The 18,705-nt window shown below is 43.5% G+C and overlaps 1 protein-coding gene across 1 annotated transcript in view; it reads left to right on the top strand.

Annotated features, from left to right (window-relative positions):
- The window catches only part of Kcnk10 (potassium channel, two pore domain subfamily K, member 10), a 128,311-nt gene extending 112,351 nt beyond the window's left edge, over positions 1-15,960 (top strand). Inside the window, exons 5-7 of the mRNA XM_005390252.2 lie at positions 2,805-2,991; positions 7,913-8,055; positions 9,904-15,960. Coding sequence (XP_005390309.1) covers positions 2,805-2,991; positions 7,913-8,055; positions 9,904-10,524 — 951 coding nt within the window. The 3' untranslated portion in view covers positions 10,525-15,960. The remainder of the gene's footprint in view (positions 1-2,804; positions 2,992-7,912; positions 8,056-9,903) is intronic.
- The last annotated feature ends 2,745 nt before the right edge of the window (positions 15,961-18,705 follow it).

The following is an 18,705-nucleotide window of genomic DNA, read 5'->3' as shown; positions in this document are numbered from 1 at the left end:
CAGCCTGGCTTTGAACTTGCTTATGTAGCTCAGGCTGGCTTGAAACTCACTGCAATCTTCCTGCCTCAGCCTCCCAAGTATTGGGATTATAGGCACGTGCCACCACTGCCAGCAGTCACTCCGTTCTTTAGTGGTGGGCCCAAGAGGTGTCTCAGGCAGCCTGAGCCTTGCCTTGACTCTGGGGTTCTTCACACTTTTTTTACACCAGGGGTAAAGTTGTAGAGCAAATGGAGGAAGAGACCTGAAGATGACTGTGTGATCTATGAGATGGTTTGTGATGCTGCCATGAAAGCTACAGTTTAAAAATGTTCAACAGAGGGAGCTGTTTTGTTTCTGGGTTAATCTCAAGGGCAGCAAAAGCATGAGTGTCCAGAATAGCAGATATGTATTGCTAAAGCCTTACTTTCATGCCTTTTCTTTTCATAAGGAAGCATGGGTTATACATGTATTTTCATACACCTACATACAGCTAAGCACATGCATGTGTATAACACAGACACATGTGTGCACATGCACGCAACCCCCCAATACTTATTTCTGAACTTCCTAAAATACCCCAAATAATTAAATGCTCTGAGTAGCCCAGGGACTCAGAGGAGAAATATTTGCCCTGCTGATAACTCTGCAGCAGACCATGCAGGTAAGACACCATCCTGTAGCCTCGGTTACCTGCTGCCTTCTCTTCCACCACGCTCAGTGCTGGCCTTCCTCATCTTCCCTCTGCCCATTTCAGGGAGCCTGGGCAGACCTCCAGCTTCCCACACACTGACAGCCCTTCCTTGCCAATCTCAACCTCATTTAGATTGCAATTGCATTCGCATCCTAATTTGTAACTTAACAAGTGTCTCACAAACATTTAATTCACTTTAATTTCATTATGCATCTGAGGAGGACAATTTATGGAGCGAGGGGAGATGGTGTTCCCGTTGCCAGCAATTGGATTAATATAATGATCTATGGTGAAGTCTTCTTTTCAGCTTTGGACTTTTGGAACTGTGCACGTCTGTGAACAAAACCTGGCTAATAAGTTCCTAGATTCTCAGAGGGGCTCAGCTTCCCCCAGAAAGTCCTCCCCTATTACCTAACATGGTTCATGAAATGGGCAAGGTATTTCCTATGGTTCGCAGGTGGTGAGTCTTATCACTACGATTTCATGTGTGGAGAAATATTGGTACTTTCAAATGACGTTTCAACAATACCAATTGAATGCATTTTTTTTTTTTCTGATGGCTTTTCTGAGAATATGAGGAAAGAACAATAGAAATGCATAGGTCAAATTATTTCTTCCATTTTTGTACCTTATATACTGAGTACCCTCTGAGGAATCAGAGCATGGACTCCTTTTTATATTTCTGTACCTTTTCCTGGACAGATCTCTCAGTGACTATTTTTGTTCTCAGTCTTCCACTCCAGAAGGGACATAGGAAGGCCTGTTCTTCATTGGGGGTGAGTCTGGCGTGTCTTGTGGTAGGGAAAGTCAACTTTGTTTGGCACCTTTGAGCTGGTACATTGTTGAATAACTTGAAAAGCTGTTTTCATCATTAAGCACTAGCCTGAGAGTTAATTACATCAGAATTCTAATCTTGGCTCTGCCCCTAATTAGCAGTATCATTTTATGCAAGTCCCTTAACCCCTCTTGGCTTTTGTCTTGCATCAGTAAAGTGAAGTATATGAGAGCAAAGTCCTCTCTGTGCTCTGAGATTCTTTGCCATCTGACTTATCAGAAGGCAGTGATGAATTGGAAGCAGATTGTATGGTAAAGATTTCTTATATTGACCGTCTCCAGTGTGGTGTGCTGTGCCAGAACCCAATCTAGGCAATGTAGATAGGTCATGCACGCTAGTATCAAACATATATTTCATGTATTCTGCTAGCGTACAGAGGCAGGGGCTCCTGATTTCAATCTCAAAGGCCAGTGCTGGAGAAGACTTGGGTTCTTATTACTCAGAGGCAATGCAGGGGGGTTCTCCAGTGCATGGATGAAGCTTGCCGGTGATGTCACTCACTCACCTCTTGGACCCTGGCACGGTTCCTTTGCCCCAGTATCTAATTCCCATTCTAATACATTTTTTACTAACTAGCTGCTGGCTCTCTGGCAGCTGGCATGAGATGAAGCTCCTACTGCTGCTTTAGATAGTGACTCTGTCACTCTGTCCTGTCTGAGGGTAATGCAGCCAACAGACACAGCCACTCCAGCACTGGCTTAAACAAGCATGTTCTAAAACAACAGTGTGTTGTAAATATACAGCTTCTTCAATGGGAAAGATTGTGCAGAAATGCACCAATGCCTGGAGTGTTACATGGGGGTGGCTGTGCTTTTCCTTTCATCCACTTTGGCCTGGCTCAGGGCATTCCCCCCCAATCCCAGGCCTTTGATGCAGGAGAAACTGTGTGCAAATCTATCACCACCTCTGTAAAAAGAGCATGAAACTTCTGCCCCCACTCCCTATGGGGGGTCGGTAATGGTACATGAAGAGTGACAACCTTTTCTTGGAAAATAATTATGTTTGTACTCGTGGAGAGCTCAGAGTCAGTATTTGTGCTGCAGTCAGAACCATGCAAGGAATATTCAACGTGTGAGGTAAGTTTTAACTTGGGGAAGCCAGAGAACCTCCTAAGCCACCTGGAAATTCTGTGCATTTTTCTAGGAAAGTGTTCACAGCTTTCACCAGATTTCTACCAAGCAGCCTAGGACTAAAGAAATGTGAAATGCAACTGACAGCATGTTTTTCTGTGCATCCGTCTTCTGAATCCAGGTGATGACTCTGATTTGCCTATCCATCTTTCTCCTTCACTCTTTCCAGAAAAAGCAAGTGAGCCAGACCAAGATCCGGGTCATCTCCACCATCCTGTTCATCTTGGCCGGCTGCATTGTGTTTGTGACAATCCCTGCCGTCATTTTCAAATACATCGAGGGATGGACAGCTTTGGAGTCCATTTATTTTGTGGTAGTCACTTTGACCACAGTGGGCTTTGGTGATTTCGTGGCAGGTAAGCGCCGTGGACATCCCAGTCACTAGGGCCCTGGTGGGGAAAATCATCTGTTGATTGAGCTTTTCCAAATCACCATATTTGTGGAAGAAACATATGAAAATGACTCACAGTGGTGGCTACTGCTGGCCCCGGCTCATTTCAGACCCCTTGTTCTGCATGATGGCAAGAACAGCAGGTTTATTTCTGCCATGAAAATAAAGCCGGCCCCTTCCTCCCCTGGATGCTTTGTGTCCTTACTGTCCTGTGAATTATGCAAGAGCAAAGTAAAATTCTCATTGAATCTTAGACTTCTTAATCATGTTAAGGCTCACAAAAGCCGTATTAGCAAAAGGCAAGCATGAAGCTCTGCAAAAAGTCAGCACAGAGGTTGGGCTGCAGTCACCTGCAGTTAAGCTTTCTAAAGCTAAATCGAGAAGTGTTGTCTCTGAAAAAGCCCTGTGCATTCCTGGATGCAAGATTAAGGACTTGGTGGCCACTGGGAGAGGGGTGCTTGCTTCCCTGAGGGACGATAGTCTAATGGATTTTTTATGAATGTATGTAGAAGCTACAGGTTTCATTGTAAAAATATAGATCAATGACCTTTGTTTAAGAAAGTGAAGAAAACCATCATCAATTTCCTCAGTTCCTCTAAATGAAACCAGACTTTGTTTCACACCTGTATCACTTTCCCAAAGCGATAGGAAGGCAGGTAGAGAAGGAGCCCATCCTCTCCTTCCCAGGCCGGCGGCTCAGGCCTTCAGGCAACTGATCATTTTCTACTCCAAGAAGTGGACGTTCTGCCAATGAGGAGATGGACACAACTGAGAGAGAGAATGGAGCACAGTGACATTTGGAAAGTGCAGATGTCCTGGATTTGGAGGCAGCTGAGGCAAAGATGGAAGGCACACCGAGTGGGTGACGTGTCGAAAAAGCCCTGCTGGATGTTGGAAGAGCCTTTTTGTAGGGAAGTGGTCAGTGCCGGTGGGCTCATCTTGGTTGTTCTCTTGGTCCTCTGGAGCATCTACTGTGCCTGAAGCAGCTTGAGCCTTGGGTATCTGGAGGGCAGGCAGGGCCGCTGCCTTTTTCAGACTCCATCATGAAGGAGGTGAAGCATTTCCTCCTGGGAGACCTAAGGATAGGGGGCCAAGGGTTTTAGGGATGAAAATACTCTTTCAGTGTCATGCATCAGGGACCTCCAGCCATTGAGCCACGAATAGTGCTAGATTTTGTGGAACTGTTGTTCTTACTTTTGTCCTTTCTTTTATTTATATAAATTTATTTTCTTTTTTTTCTTTTTTGTCTTTTTGAGACAGGGTCTCCCTATGCAGTTCAGGCTGGCCTTGAGCTCACTTTGTAGCCTAGGCTGGTCTCAAACTCTCAGTGATCCTCCTGCCTCAACTTCCCGAGTGCTGGGATTACAGGCATGCACCACCATGCTTGGCTAAACTGATTTTCATATAAACCAATTTTTGCATTCCTGGGGCATTTAAATTCCAGTTGGTCCAGGTATATACTGTGTTTTATTTTATGTTGCTGGATTTCATTTGCTTGTGTTTTGTTGTGTTTTTTGTGTTTATATTCATAAAGAGTATTGGTCTGTGACCAAAAAGGAAGTGAATATGCTGATCAAATAATTCTATTATAAATGTGAAATATTTGGGTAGAGAGAGAGCAAATGTTTGTGTGTAGGGGTGTGTGTGTGTGTGTGTGTGTGTGTGTGTGTGTGCGCGCGCGCGCATGCTCCCTTGACTAGTTATTCCTGCTTAAGTAGCAGCCTGGACATCTACAGGCTGAGCTTCCAGAAAGGCTGTTCTTTATTTAGTGTGCAATCTCATCAGTGCCTTGGTATCTCCATGCAGTACAGCACACATAAAGAGGATGGTGCCTGGCTTTGTACTCTGGCGAGAGGTTGAAGCCTCATTGACAAGAGCCTGGTGCCTCTTTGTTAATTCTATGACACATGACTAGCAGGATGGTTTGGTAGCTATTCCAGCTGATCAGATGAAGACTGGAGCCCACTGTTTAGAAGTAGTAGTAATTTTTTCCTTTCCTTTTTATGGACTATGGGTGAAGAACTGTAATGTCAGAGTAATTAAAAAATTGTTTTCAGAAAACCTGGGGTTGGGACCCTCCTAATCTTCCCTTGCTCACAGCCCTCAACCATTTCTATCTGATTAGAAGTCTCAGCTGTGGAGAGAACCCACACAGAGAAACTGAGCAAAGTAAGGGAAGCGGTTGTAATTTTATTCAGCTTAATTCCTGGGTGTCCTCTGGAGCTGGCCCATGGGAAAACTCAGTTGAGATTCCAGTCTATGTAAGTAGAAATCCATGTAAGAGCAGATGGGAGTTTAGAACTGCTCACCAACATTTTGAGTATCTCAAAGCATAATACGCAATGGAATTGTGCCTCAGAGCTCTGTGCTAGCACTGGCCTGTCCTGAAGGCTATGTATTGTAAAACACTTGATGGAGCCTACACTCTAATCAGTAGCTGAGTTCCGTCAGCTAGGTTAATTTGGGGGCACAAGCAGGAGACCCTTGACAATATGAGATTTAAAACACTATTTATGCCTTTCAGTTATTATTACTAGCCACCATGGGCTGACCACTTGATACATGTGAGCGATTCATCTTGTCTTTACTCAGGGAAAATATGAACGACACAATCCCAGGCATCCACATTTCTTTAATGCCATTACTTGCCAGTGAATACAGAGCCACATTTTATTTGTTTCTGGAGTCCAGAATCTCTTGTCATCTCAGAACTGATTACAATTAGACCAGAACTTGCTAAGTACTAGTTTTCAGAGTTTACATTGACCATTATGGAGGATGTTTTCTTTGAAAGAACAGAAGTTTGTTACTGCCTTTTTAAAAATGCCGTCGTCTCCCAATATCTACAGAGTACTGGCTGCAGAACTCCTGCAGATACTAAAATTGACACATGCTCAAGCTTTTTATATAAAATAACAGTATTTGCATATAATCTATGCATACCTTCCTATACACTTAAATCATCTTTAGATTACTGGTAATACTTAAAAGTGTAAATGCTATGAAATGTAAATAGTTATTATGCTGTACTATTTAGGGAATAATGATAAGAGTAAGACTCTGCATACCAGATGCATTTTTTTTTTCAAATTATTTTTTAATGTGGCTTTGGTTTGAATCAATGGATGCAGAACCCATGGACTAAGATGATGGCCCACTCCTTAAGAGTGATAGGGCAGGTTGCCCATCATTAAAACGAGATACACACCTAAGAGTTGGCGGTTGGTTGTTGTGATCTGACATGGTATCAGCTCTACTAGAAATATGACCAGAGCATTGATCACACAGGATTGATTGCCATTCATTTTGTAGCTGACCCACTTTGGCACAGCCTAACGACAGTGCTGTGTTTTGTAACCCCGGCTGGGAGCACACGCAGAGGCAGAGATTCTTCTTATTCCAGACTGGCTGCAGATAAAAAGACGCTCAGGAAGGCTTCACTGCATTGTTCACTAGTGCACCCTAGTGACAGTCTTGGTTGAGTGATTGTGATTTGGAAAGATAAACTTTACTCTGACAGCCCAGGGGAGAAAACTACAGAGTTCTCTGGCCTAGCCCAGAACATGAACCTCAAAAACCATGTTGTAGTGTTGTAGGGATTAATATTATACTCTAGAGAAAGCTGCAAGGGTTAGTTAGTTGCCTATGGGGAAAACATGAATGCCACTAAACCAAAGGGGACTTGACACAGAGTCCTATAGCAGTGTTTGAAATTCTAACTTTAGGAAGTAAAGTAGCTGTCAAGGCCTCATGGACCCATTTTTGCAGTGGATGTGGGCATGTTGAGAAGAGGCACAGGTCTCAGTGTCGAGTTGGCTTCTTCAGGTACTATGAATGCTAGACCACCATATGGCTTTGGTGGTGCTAGATGCGGTTATAATCATGAACTCCTTGGGAAGTCTAGCAGTTACTCATCACCTGAAACTTTAGTTGCCAATACATGGCTAGTGTCCGTCACCTTGAAATAGTCCTACCTCACTTCCCTAGGCATCAATGTCTCCCGTAGCGAGGACAAGGCTGACATCCATTATGTTGCTGAGCTTCCTGATATTTTCAGGACAATGTGGTGGGCTTGGAGGCTTTGTTTCAAGACTGCTCTCAGCAGTACTTGTAAGAAGGTTAGAATAAATAGACTAATTATTTGGAATAAATGACCAGTCCTTTCAACAGAACAGCCAGTCAATACCACCAGGCATTTGACCAATTTTGGTTGATGGATTTTTACTGTAATCCTTATTTATAAAATAAAGGAATTGGACTAGTTGGCCTCAAAGGTCCCTTTTAGTTCTAGCTTATGCCAATTCTAATTACTCAGCCTAATTGACCTTTTGGATTAGCATCGTATGTACACCACCCCTCAGCTAGCATTAAATAACTTGTTTGTGGATCAAAGTCTCAGTAATGTCATTATGCCTAAGTTTATTTCCATGCTTCCACTCATCTCTGGGTCAATGTATGTGAGTGTCCAATGGAAATGGTTCCAGGAGTTTTAGTCTATTAGGGATATGTAAGGATATTTGACTTTTATTAAAATAAAATTGTAGAAGTTGAAGGGGAAAAAGATAGCTTTGATCTGTGGAGCACCAACATAAAATCACTCATGTGTTACCGATGCTCAGGTGAGAACAGGTGGGTCAAGCTGGCCACTGCATTTTCCTATTACAGGTATCAAGGCTAGTGGTCAAGAATCAGAGAAACTGAGGCTCGAGACAGGTTCCTGTAGGAAGGGACTCATCTTTTCCCTGCTGTCCAGCTTTGTCTTGTGTCCACCAGGCCAACAGCTGAGCGTTGGATGATGGTGGGATGATGATGATGTCTTTGGGAAACATTTGCTCTTCAGGGAGCATATGCTAGGCCATGGTTAAAGTAATGTTTGTTGTTTGCAGGAGGAAATGCTGGCATTAATTACCGGGAGTGGTATAAACCCCTGGTGTGGTTTTGGATCCTTGTTGGCCTTGCCTACTTTGCAGCTGTCCTCAGTATGATTGGAGATTGGCTGCGAGTTCTGTCCAAAAAGACAAAAGAAGAGGTAAGAGACCTTCCAGACTGCGCCATTATTCTTGACCTCAGATCAGCCTATCTGTGTTCTGTGGGCTGGAGAGCTTCTGACACATAACAGGGCTCATAAGGCTTCTTCATTTTGTGTCTTTGCCTCACAGCCAAGTTGCATGGAATAGGAATTATTTCTAGAACCTTTTTGGGCGGCGGGGTGCAGGGACGTGGTGATTCATTTACTAGCCACAACCCTGGGGAGAGTAGTAAATGACAATTCATTTTAAAAGTAGAGTCGAAATGGAAAAGCGTAGAAATATTAAGTAAAGGCTGACGATTGCTGAGGGAGCTGCTCATTTGCCTTTTAGCAGCAAATATGTGGGGAGGCTTAGAAGTCTCAGAAAGAGCTGGGGGAAGCTGGCCTGTCCCCAGGTTTTGGGGTCTGTGAGGAGACAGTGTCAAACACCATGAGTCGTTCTCTATTCAGTGTGAAGCTGAGGCCATCAGACAGTGGCCAGCCACAGGGAAGTGGACTCAAGGGGTCCCTTTCATCTGTATCTTCTGTCCCCCCATCTGCTGTCAGAGCCACACAGATTCATACCTATGACCAGAGGCGCATAGTCTGTACTCCCTCACTTAAATTTGTGTGAGAATCCACACAAAGATGAGAAAGGGCCAATCTGAGAAGGAAAGATAGTTTTTGTAATTTAAGAAACAATTCATGTTCTTTCAGGAAGATAAGAAATGAGAAAGTAGGAGGGCAGTGGAAGGGGATAGAAAGTTAAAGAAGGAACAGAGAGAAGAAAACCCCAAGAGAACAGGAGAGGGACGGGCAGGTGTTCACTCTTTATAAAGGGCCCTTGGACAAATTTGTTGAAGGGGAAGTTTCCCTGATCATTCCTGGGCCCACATGTTTATTTTCTTGGTTTGTATAAATACTGTCAATGCAGTTTCCAGTCTGATTCCCAAGATCAGCAATTATAAAAGGAGAGGAAGAACATAAACATTGATTTTCCTAAATTCAAAAATTTGAGCCAGTCATCTCTGTAGGGAAGCATGGCACACTTGGATTGTCTACCCTTTTGATTAAAAGCCAGGAAATTTGGTGCTGGTCTTCAGGCTAGACTTCACTTTCTATGAATGTATGTTCTGTGGCCTTTGGCAGAATCTGCCATGTCCCTGCACCCGACAGGGAGATGTGGTCACCAGGTGTCCAGAGCATCTTCATCAACCAGGGGAAGGCTTGTCACACATGGTCATAACATAGCTCAGACATAGGTTAACCAGTGGTTCCAGTTTGCCCAGGGCTCATGGATGTTCCTAGGACACAGGACATTCTATTTTAAAGCCAGAACAGTCCCAGCCAAACTGGGTTGGTCACCCTACCTAGATGGAGAGATTAGAAGGACAGGGAGGACAAAAGGCTTGCTGAGTATCTGCTTTGCACCCAGGGTAGAGCTAGGTACATTTCCTTATGTAGTGATAAAGACCCTGTGAGCTAGATATGGTTTATGTGGGAGGAAGGAGTCCATATTCTTTATAAAAGGAGTGGAAGCGTAACTGGAGACCCAAGTATCGATCACGCCTCTAGAATTCTGCCCACCTGTCTTTTAGCCACTGTCTCCCAATCTCAGGTGTCCTTTGGGTCTCCCCACATGTCCACCTCTTTGAGTCACATCAGCCACTAGCTAGTCCGAGGTGGGTATCTGAGTGGAAATCCTAGGATAGAAGCAGCATTTTGCCCCTTTCCCTGGACACAGGCTCTTCATCCTCAGCCTCTCCAGAGATAGCCTTTCAGTTGGGGCTCCTGAGGGTTGAGGGTCCTGGGAGGTTGCAGGCAGAGAAGAGTTTTTCAGCGTGTTGTTGCTCTTCCACTCCTGGACAGGTTGGTGAGATCAAGGCCCACGCGGCAGAGTGGAAGGCCAACGTAACGGCCGAGTTCCGGGAGACGAGGCGGCGGCTCAGCGTGGAGATCCATGACAAGCTGCAGCGAGCGGCCACCATCCGCAGCATGGAGCGCCGGCGGCTGGGCCTGGACCAGAGAGCCCACTCGCTGGACATGCTGTCCCCCGAGAAGCGTTCCGTCTTCGCTGCCCTGGACACAGGCCGCTTCAAGGCCTCATCCCAGGAGAGCATCAATAACCGACCCAACAACCTGCGCCTTAAGGGGTCGGAGCAGCTCAACAAGCACGGGCAGGGCGCCTCTGAGGACAACATTATCAACAAGTTTGGGTCCACCTCCAGACTCACCAAGAGGAAAAACAAAGACCTCAAAAAGACCCTGCCTGAGGACGTGCAGAAAATCTACAAGACCTTCCGGAATTACTCTTTGGATGAAGAGAAGAAAGAGGAGGAGACTGAAAAGATGTGTAACTCAGACAACTCCAGCACGGCCATGCTGACCGAGTGCATTCAGCAGCATGCGGAGATGGAGAACGGAATGGTACCCATGGACACCAAAGACAGGGAGCTAGAGAACAACTCATTACTTGAAGACAGAAACTAAATGTTAAGGACATTGGTCCAGGACTAAGCGTTGTGTGGTCTTTTTTTTTTTTTTTTTTTAAATATTCACACTGAGACATGTGCCTTAAACAGACTTCTTGTTAGTCCAAAATTACATAGCATTGAAGAATATATTTCACTGTGCCATAAATGACTGAAAGCTTGCTCTGCCAAAATGAATCAAAGAACAAGAACTTCATTTCAAACAGCAGCTGCAGGACACACAGGGAGCATTCACACACGTAGCAGGTCTGGGCCGCACACGCGAAGGGGGTTCCCACAGCGATGCTGTACCGCTGGGCAGTGTCGCCTGGGCATGGCTTGCAGATAAGGGCAGCTACTCCTTAGACTAGCCTCCGAAGGGAACAGGTGTGTCTGGAGTTTCATTTCCAGAAGCTACTGTCACACACAGAAGGGGGGCCCGTTTGCAGGTGAACTGGTACCTGTAACTAGGTTTAGAGCTCACATTTTGCATTGCTCTGAACTTGAATTTTGACATACACTATTCAGTGCATAACACTCTTTCTGAGCTCCAAGCGAATGTTTGTGGGACCCGAGAACACCTGGAATTTTCGATGGAATCAGATCAGAGCACACATATTAAAAGGTGCAATTGCTTTTCTCATTACAAAAGAAAAAATAATCACAAACACATCACACTGTGGATATCACCTTAACCAATGACAGAAGCCTGCTGAGTTTTGTCTTTCTCACGGGGCCCAAATATTCCAAGTGAACATGTAAGCACTGGTGAGAAGTCAACCTCAACTGCTGCGTGGTTAGAGGCCAGTCATGCATTTTCGCCAGTGGGTGTGATGATGATAAATAAACTGATTTTGAAATGTCCATGTTCACTTTTCTACTGAAACTTAAGTTCTAACTCATTTTGATAAGAGGGGGGAAAATTACCAAAACTATTGCCTTGCATGATGCCAGTGGCTTGCTGTTCTGTCTAGCTGATTCTAAATTTTTATAAAAATAGACATCCTGCATTTCTGAGACATACCAAGAAAGACCATGGCATCTTTCCATCTCAGGGCTTTCTGTCCCTTTGGGTGTCTTGGGTAGACGTAGTCATGAAACACAAACTTGCTATTCCCAAATGAAAGCAGAATTAATCCCTCAATCAACTCTTGTAAAATTGAAATGTTTTGCTTGTAGCTTAAGTGCCATTAATACCATTTACAAAACAATACTTAAAAAGAAATATTGCCAATATTTCATTCTGCTTTCATGTTTGGCTGTTCTTTTTTAAAGCATTACTTCTTTCCCTTGCTGGATTATTTAACACCTGCTATTCACTAAAATTGGAACACTCCTGTGACTGATTGTTTCAAGGCAAACAATAACCAACCGGTGATAATTATGATGTGAAGTTAGAACATTTGGTGAAGGAAAGTGGGAGAACAGCTGGCCAGTCATAGGTTTTGAGAGGGTGATTTTTAGATGGATTTTTATAGAAAAGGGAAAAGGGCATCATATGCCGTTACTCATGTGTGTTCCTGTTTTTATCATAATTGGCTGGCTGTCACATTGGTTCATAGTTAGCTATTTGGGCCGCACACTTAAACATTTGCACCTGGTGATACCAGGAAGTTGCTAATTATGGGCCTCCCACCTTTTGGAGATTTCGTAGGATTTTATATGACTCATCCGCACAGTGCATTTACCAAAAAGATCACAAGTGGAGACTTCCAGAAATCACCTAGTGCTTTCTGACTTTCCAGGGAAATTACGCCCATTGCATCCTTGACCATTTGTACTACAAAAACCTTTCTCTGCTTATTTCCCCCCAAATGGCAGCTCTGTTGCCTAGCCCCAAAACTGTAGGCTCGAGTTGAAGTTCAGGCATTGCTTTTGAGAAAAATCCAAATGAGAATCACCAGGATGAGGCCTTTCCTGTCCAGAGTAGGCTTGGGTCTACTCCTTCACTTGGCTCGAGTTATGGCTCACTGGTGACATCCAGCGTTCACATAATAGACATTTGGGAAGCGCTGTGTATGCACGTGTGGACGTTGGCTTTTGCTGTCATCCCAGCTTTACCCAGTGGTTTTAGGAAGTGGTAGATAACTGAGATTTTCTGAGCGAACTTTTGGACCGTGTTCATTTGGGTTTCCTCCCTATAGTACCTTGGTACTTCTTTATAGTAATGTAAGTTACGGTCCTACAGCCAGATCTGGCAAAGAGGCTTTCCTATTATTTATCCAGTGCCTTTTGTGGACCAGGCATTGGATTAGGCACTTTTGTAGATGTCTGCTCACTGAATACTCACAACACCACAGGGGAAATATTTGCAAACCCATTATGTAGATGAGCACATGGAGGCTCAGGGAAGCTGAGGAACTTACCTAATGGCACACAACAAAAAGGTGGTAGAACTGCTATTATTTAAAGTATGACCAAAGTCTGCTTTCAACTTTGCTATAGTGTCTGTGTCATGTACCCTTGTGCGTGTGTGAGTGCCTGTGTATGTGTGCACATGTGTCTTTCAAGCTTCATGGACACAGTTTACAGAGGGGAGGGGAAGATACAGAGGAACCTTTACTCTGCAGAGGGCAGGAGGTCTTTGTATAAACATAGCCTAGAGGGTTGCCCTTAAAGACACCTACTGTGCATGGTCTTCATTTTGTTTTGGGGAATGCTGCGTATGGCACTTTTTCTGTATAGTTAAGAAAATGTCCTTTGAGAGCACTCTTTTGCACTTTACTTGCTTACCTTGCAGGAATTTCACATTCAACAGGACTAAAACAGTTCAGAGAGCCCTGAGCTGGATATTCTACCAAATGGAACAGGTGCATGTGTTGGTATGTGCATAGACGCTTCCCCAAAGAATCAAGTTACAGTAATACAGAGTCAAAAATAGCCTTGGGTTGGGAGGGCAGAAATCTTTGATACATCCTCTTCCCTGAGCACAGTGGGAACAATGCCCTGCTGAATAATGTCAAAGGTGACCTTCTGTGGAGATTGATCCATTAACTATGTGGGCAAAGTGTTTCAAAAACTGTGAAGTACTCTCCTTGGGAAAAACTGAGAGGGAATAAAAGGTTGGATTTCTTTTCGTGTGTACAAATTAAAATTTGAGGATTCAGTTGTTTTGGTTAGCTGAATGCTACCTTTTTAAAGACAGAGCCAAAAGCATGCAGAACACACATGAGAAGGCAAAGCTGCTACATATTCTACATGCAGTGCACAGCCCTCCCCCTACAGTCTGCATTCCCACCCTTCCAAAGACCCGGAGTGGACAGTGTAGTGTGGGACACAGAAAGAACACCTGGTCAGTATCTTCTTGGGCAGTGTCATTTGCTTCATCTTGTAATTGGGGACTGAATTTTATTCCCAAAATACATCTGGAGGTTTACTGGTGGGAGCCAAGGGACAATTTGGAGAGACTAATATAGCTCATTGCCTAGTCCTAATCCAATATCCAATAGCGATTCTAGCCATCTATCATATTTTGGGTAGAGCTGTGTAGTGTGTGTGTGTGTGTGTGTGTGTACATGCATGTGTGGGGAGTCCCTAGGCTACCATTGTGGTAACTAGGGCTATTGTCTGTACAACCCTTCCTTTGTGGTTGTGGGCACATCAGTTCCCTATATCTATGTGCACATCGAGGGAGTTGAGCACAGATAGTTGTCAAGGGCCCTTTTAGTTCTGCAGTTCTCTGGTGAAACATTCCCCAGTCCATGAGCTAATTACACTTATTAAGAAAGTTATAAGTTGGATTTGTGAATACTGATTAATGATCCTACCCATTTTAGAGTGAGAGCTTGGTTTCCTGTCCTTTGTTTTCTGGGTGATTGACGGAGACCAGATGTATTTGGGAGACTGGTTTCCAAATTAGGATCATGCCTGGTGTAGGCTCTCTCTATTCTCCCTTATAACTCTTGGCACTCTGTCACCTGGAGGGTCATATTATGTGGGCATTTTGCATTTTTTGCATGGTGTTAAATCTTGTTAAAGAATTTTAAGCTATTGCTATTTACAGTCAGTTGTACTACAACTTCCCTTTGATTACTTCATGAATTCATGTACTCCCCCCCCCTTACACACACACACACAGGAAATGGCTGCTCTGGGTTCTTTGGGGACCATTTCATGTCGAAAGTCCTGGCTGTGCTAATCTTTGGCACCTGCCTCCTTGCCTCCCTCTTAGATGATATCACTTCCTAGTTAAGTCAGGGATGCGTATCTATTTATATGCTTGGTTTTCGGGATTACTGAGAATGTGGCCAGGATTTGAGAAGGGCAGGTTTTGACTCTGTAGACTGCATAAGAATGTGAACCTTCCAATGTGTACCATGGTTTCTGAGCCACAGGAAAACAAACAAGCGTGCAGAGAGCCTCTCTAAAGGAACAGCAAAGGAACACGCTGGTATTATGTTCCATATCTCTGCTTTCTGCATCCTACTAATGTTTCAAGTGGGGGTAATTCTTCCGCATTGTTATGATGCGGTTGTGTGCACATACAGTAGCTGAAGGAGTGGAGAAAGCTTCTGGTGATGCAGTGTAAAAGCTAGTAAGTAATGACCTTAAAAGGGAAAAATGTAATTCTAAAACAAAGCTGACTTTAATTTGGTATTGTGGGGGCTGTTAATTCTACATATGGAAACTAAAATAGCACACTAGTTCCATGGCTCTAAATAGAGCCCTGCGCTCTATCCTTGTGTGGTAACTGCATTAAACTTCACCCACCCACCCATACTCCTTGTAAACTTTGCCCCCGCCCCATGGCAGTCTGTGAGTCACATCAGCACAGTGGAATTGAGGAGAAACACTCAGCATCTCTGATTTTACTGAAAGTGGTGCCTGAGATTGAGACTCTCCTTTGTGTTTTTGTTTTTTAAGTAAAAATCTCACACAGTTCTCTGCGCATTAAAAATTCCTTGAGCAGACACCTGCCCCAACTACCCAGCAGACCTGTGCTGTCAAGGGTAACTGCACAACCCTTCCTTTGTTCCAGGGGCTCCAGGGTTGAATGGAGAGTTGCAGTGGTGCCTAGAAGTGATATGCAAACTACCCCACAAGTCAGGTTCCAGCCCCATTCCCGTCCCAGATTCGCAGGCACTGGACCCCGTGATGATGATAAACCCATTTGTGGAGGTGTTTTACCTATTTTTCTCTTTGTAGGATTTAATGGTGCTTTAAAAAAGGCATTTTACAGATAATAATGTGTGTGTGGGGATTTCATAATGTTCTTAGGAAAAGTACAAAAGCAAATTTGCTTGTAACATTTCAATATGCTGTGCTGCTATTGTCTTTATTGGATGATGTACTTTTTTTTCCATGATGGAGAAATTGCAACAAAGACCTTCTGGAAGACCCAATCCAATGTCTCTCCTGTTTGCGTTTCTTTTGTGGGGCCAGTGTGGTTCATAGTGGCTGGGTGGGGAGCTCTGCTCAGGACAGCTCTTCTCCAGCTTACACTCATGCCTTACATTCCTCAGAGCTGAGAAACCCATTATCTTCTTTTTAAGAAGGGGAATCTTCAGTAACTCAGCATTGTTGTGGCACACTTACTTTCATTTTCCTATTTTTACTGGATCCTGACTGCCTGTTGCTGGGTGTTGGACAATATAAACCAAGTTTTTCTGGGTGAAAAACTAAGTGTGGCTATTGTGGCAGGTCTGCCAGTCCAGAATGGACAACTTCTTGGATGTAGACATTTTAATCTGTGTTTGGTTTTGCTTTTGGCGTATTATATCCCCCAGTGACAGGCTTATTAAGAATGGGGAGAGATAAAATGGTGACCATTTCTGAGTGCTGGTTATATACTAGCTACTCTGGTAGGCAGGTTACAAACATCCCATTTAGCCTCTCAAAAGAGTAAATAAGTAAGCTGAGTATCTTCATGTTTTAAGTTAAAGTTTTGAGACCTAGAGACAATAAGAGATTTCCAACTCAAGTTAAAGAGCTCCAGACCTGGGTCTCTCACTAGGGTCATGCAGTTTGTGGGACATGGGCTTTGATATTTTTTCAGTAAAAGTAATGTGGTTCATTCACACTTGTCCTATCTTTCTTCTCCTATTTGTGAAAAGGGGTGCTAGGATGTCAAAAGTACATTCTTGATTGTGGGGCAGAGCAAGGCCAAGGGGCCTCTATGGTAGCCAAAGCCAAGACCTTAACTTACAATAACTCAATGACATGGCAGGTGATAGGCTGGCAGGGACAGATGTAGCTCATATTTTTGCTTCCCTGGGACTGGTGCAGTGACAGTACATGTTAGGATCTCAAAATGATCTTTCTAATATGTAGTAGATCAGTATATCTTCTTGGCCTTTAGTGTGGAACTCAAGAGCACCAGGCTATCAAGCCATGAGTGAATTCCTGTCTCATGCATCATTCTCTACCACTATCATTTGTGTTATTTGCAAGCTTATCAAATGACCCACACTTTCTTCTTCTATCCTCAGGCTTTTACACTTAATGTTTCTTTTGCAAGTCTTCCTCATGTGTCACCTTCCCCATTCTGCTGCTCATTCAACTCCTTTTAGAATGTAGTGGGAGAGTAACTACCTCCAGGAAGTCTTTCCTTATTCCTTTCCAATCACAGAGAGTGAGTTGGCAGCCTTACCAGAGCTTGAGCACTCCTCAAGGATAAGGGTTGTTGTGCTGGGTTTTAACTCCTGATTTCTTTGTTCTGTGAGAATATGAGATCCTCCTAGCAGGGACTGGGACTTTCATTTTCTGTCCTCAGCACAGAACAAGGTGCTTGATAAAATATAGACACTCAAGTTATTGGTGGAAGAATTTTACTGCCGTTTTGCATCCTTCAAAGCAAATTTTTTTTCTTGCATTGGAAATCATTTGGGGTCAAGACTGATGGCATAAGTAATTTATCCAACTCTGCAGTATCATTTTGGTAAAACCAAGTTTGCCTATTTGATTTGCATTTTCAAAGAACTCTAAAATTTTAGCCACATGATAGTTGTTGGAATAATCAGACTGGGAAGATGACTGCTCTGAAGGATCTTTCTCATCTCTATCTTTCTCTGTCTCTCTCTCATTTAGACAGATACTAGAATGTTACTTAAAATTCAGTCATTAGTCAGTTGACATGTCTAGGAACTTAAGACATAAGAGAATTAGGCTTTGTGAGGATGTCAGATACATGGCAAGTCTGCCACTGCTCCTTACTCCTGTGCCCAAAGCAGGCATCATTTGTTAGTCACAGAATTCTGTCCCCCATTAATTCCAGTACATTCTTAGAATTCATTTTAAGATTGTACACCCAGTTAGCAGTTCCCAAAACATGGTTTATAACCCTTGTATGACCCCAGAGTCCATAAGGTCAGAACTATTTTCTTTTTTATATTTTCATTCTCTCATGAAGGTACAGTATTTAGAATTGAGTAGTATCTGTCACTTCGGGAACACAGGCAAGGCAATCTGATGCCTTTTGTTGAACATTAAAAGAATCTTCCAAAATAATGGTAAGCAGACCAAGAGTTAGAAGGAGCAAGGAAGGAAGTGAAGTGTAGGGGACAAAACAAACAATCAAAATTAGGATGTACCATGTACATGTACCAACTTCACAAGATAAATGTAATCATTATGTAGTACATTATTTATAAAAAAATAATAGATGCTAGTGAGCAGGACCAACCAGGAAGACCAGGCCAAGGCACAGGTACACACGCAGGTCCAGGCAAGACCAGTGGTGTGGAAAAGTCTGAAGCAGCAGTGAGGAGCCAGCAGTTTGTAAGTTGGGTGAACCAGGGTTGTGCTTCAACACCCAGACACACAGAATAGAAGTGGACAGGGCCACCATTCTATATCAAAGGGCTCTGGAGAACCTCAGCAACAGAAGACCAATCCCAGCCCCCACATGCAGAGACCAACATTAGCCTCATACCCAAAAATCCCATGGCAAACTTGGCTGGAGTACACAGCACATTTCTGGGATCTGACTTGGATACTGCCACAGAACTGTGAACACTAGAGGAATTTTACTGCTTTTATTTTTCTTTGATTTGTTATCCTTTTTCTGTGTGGTTGGGTTTTGTTTTGTTTTTTTTTTTTGGGTTATTTTTGTTTTGTTTTGTCTTTTTTTCCTCTTTCTTCTTGCTTGCCCTCCCTTTATTAAGGTTTCTTACATTTCTTTTTTTTTCTGCTACTCATCTTCTTTCTCTATTTCCTCAACTACCTCTTGAATTTATATTTTCATGTGAGTAAGCATTGTCTC

This window comes from Chinchilla lanigera, unplaced genomic scaffold (genome assembly GCF_000276665.1).
Source record: "Chinchilla lanigera isolate Chin_1 unplaced genomic scaffold, ChiLan1.0 scaffold00037, whole genome shotgun sequence".
Classification (NCBI taxonomy): domain Eukaryota; kingdom Metazoa; phylum Chordata; class Mammalia; order Rodentia; family Chinchillidae; genus Chinchilla; species Chinchilla lanigera.
Note: the sequence above shows the minus strand (reverse complement) of the source record. Positions and strands in the feature narration are given on the sequence as shown.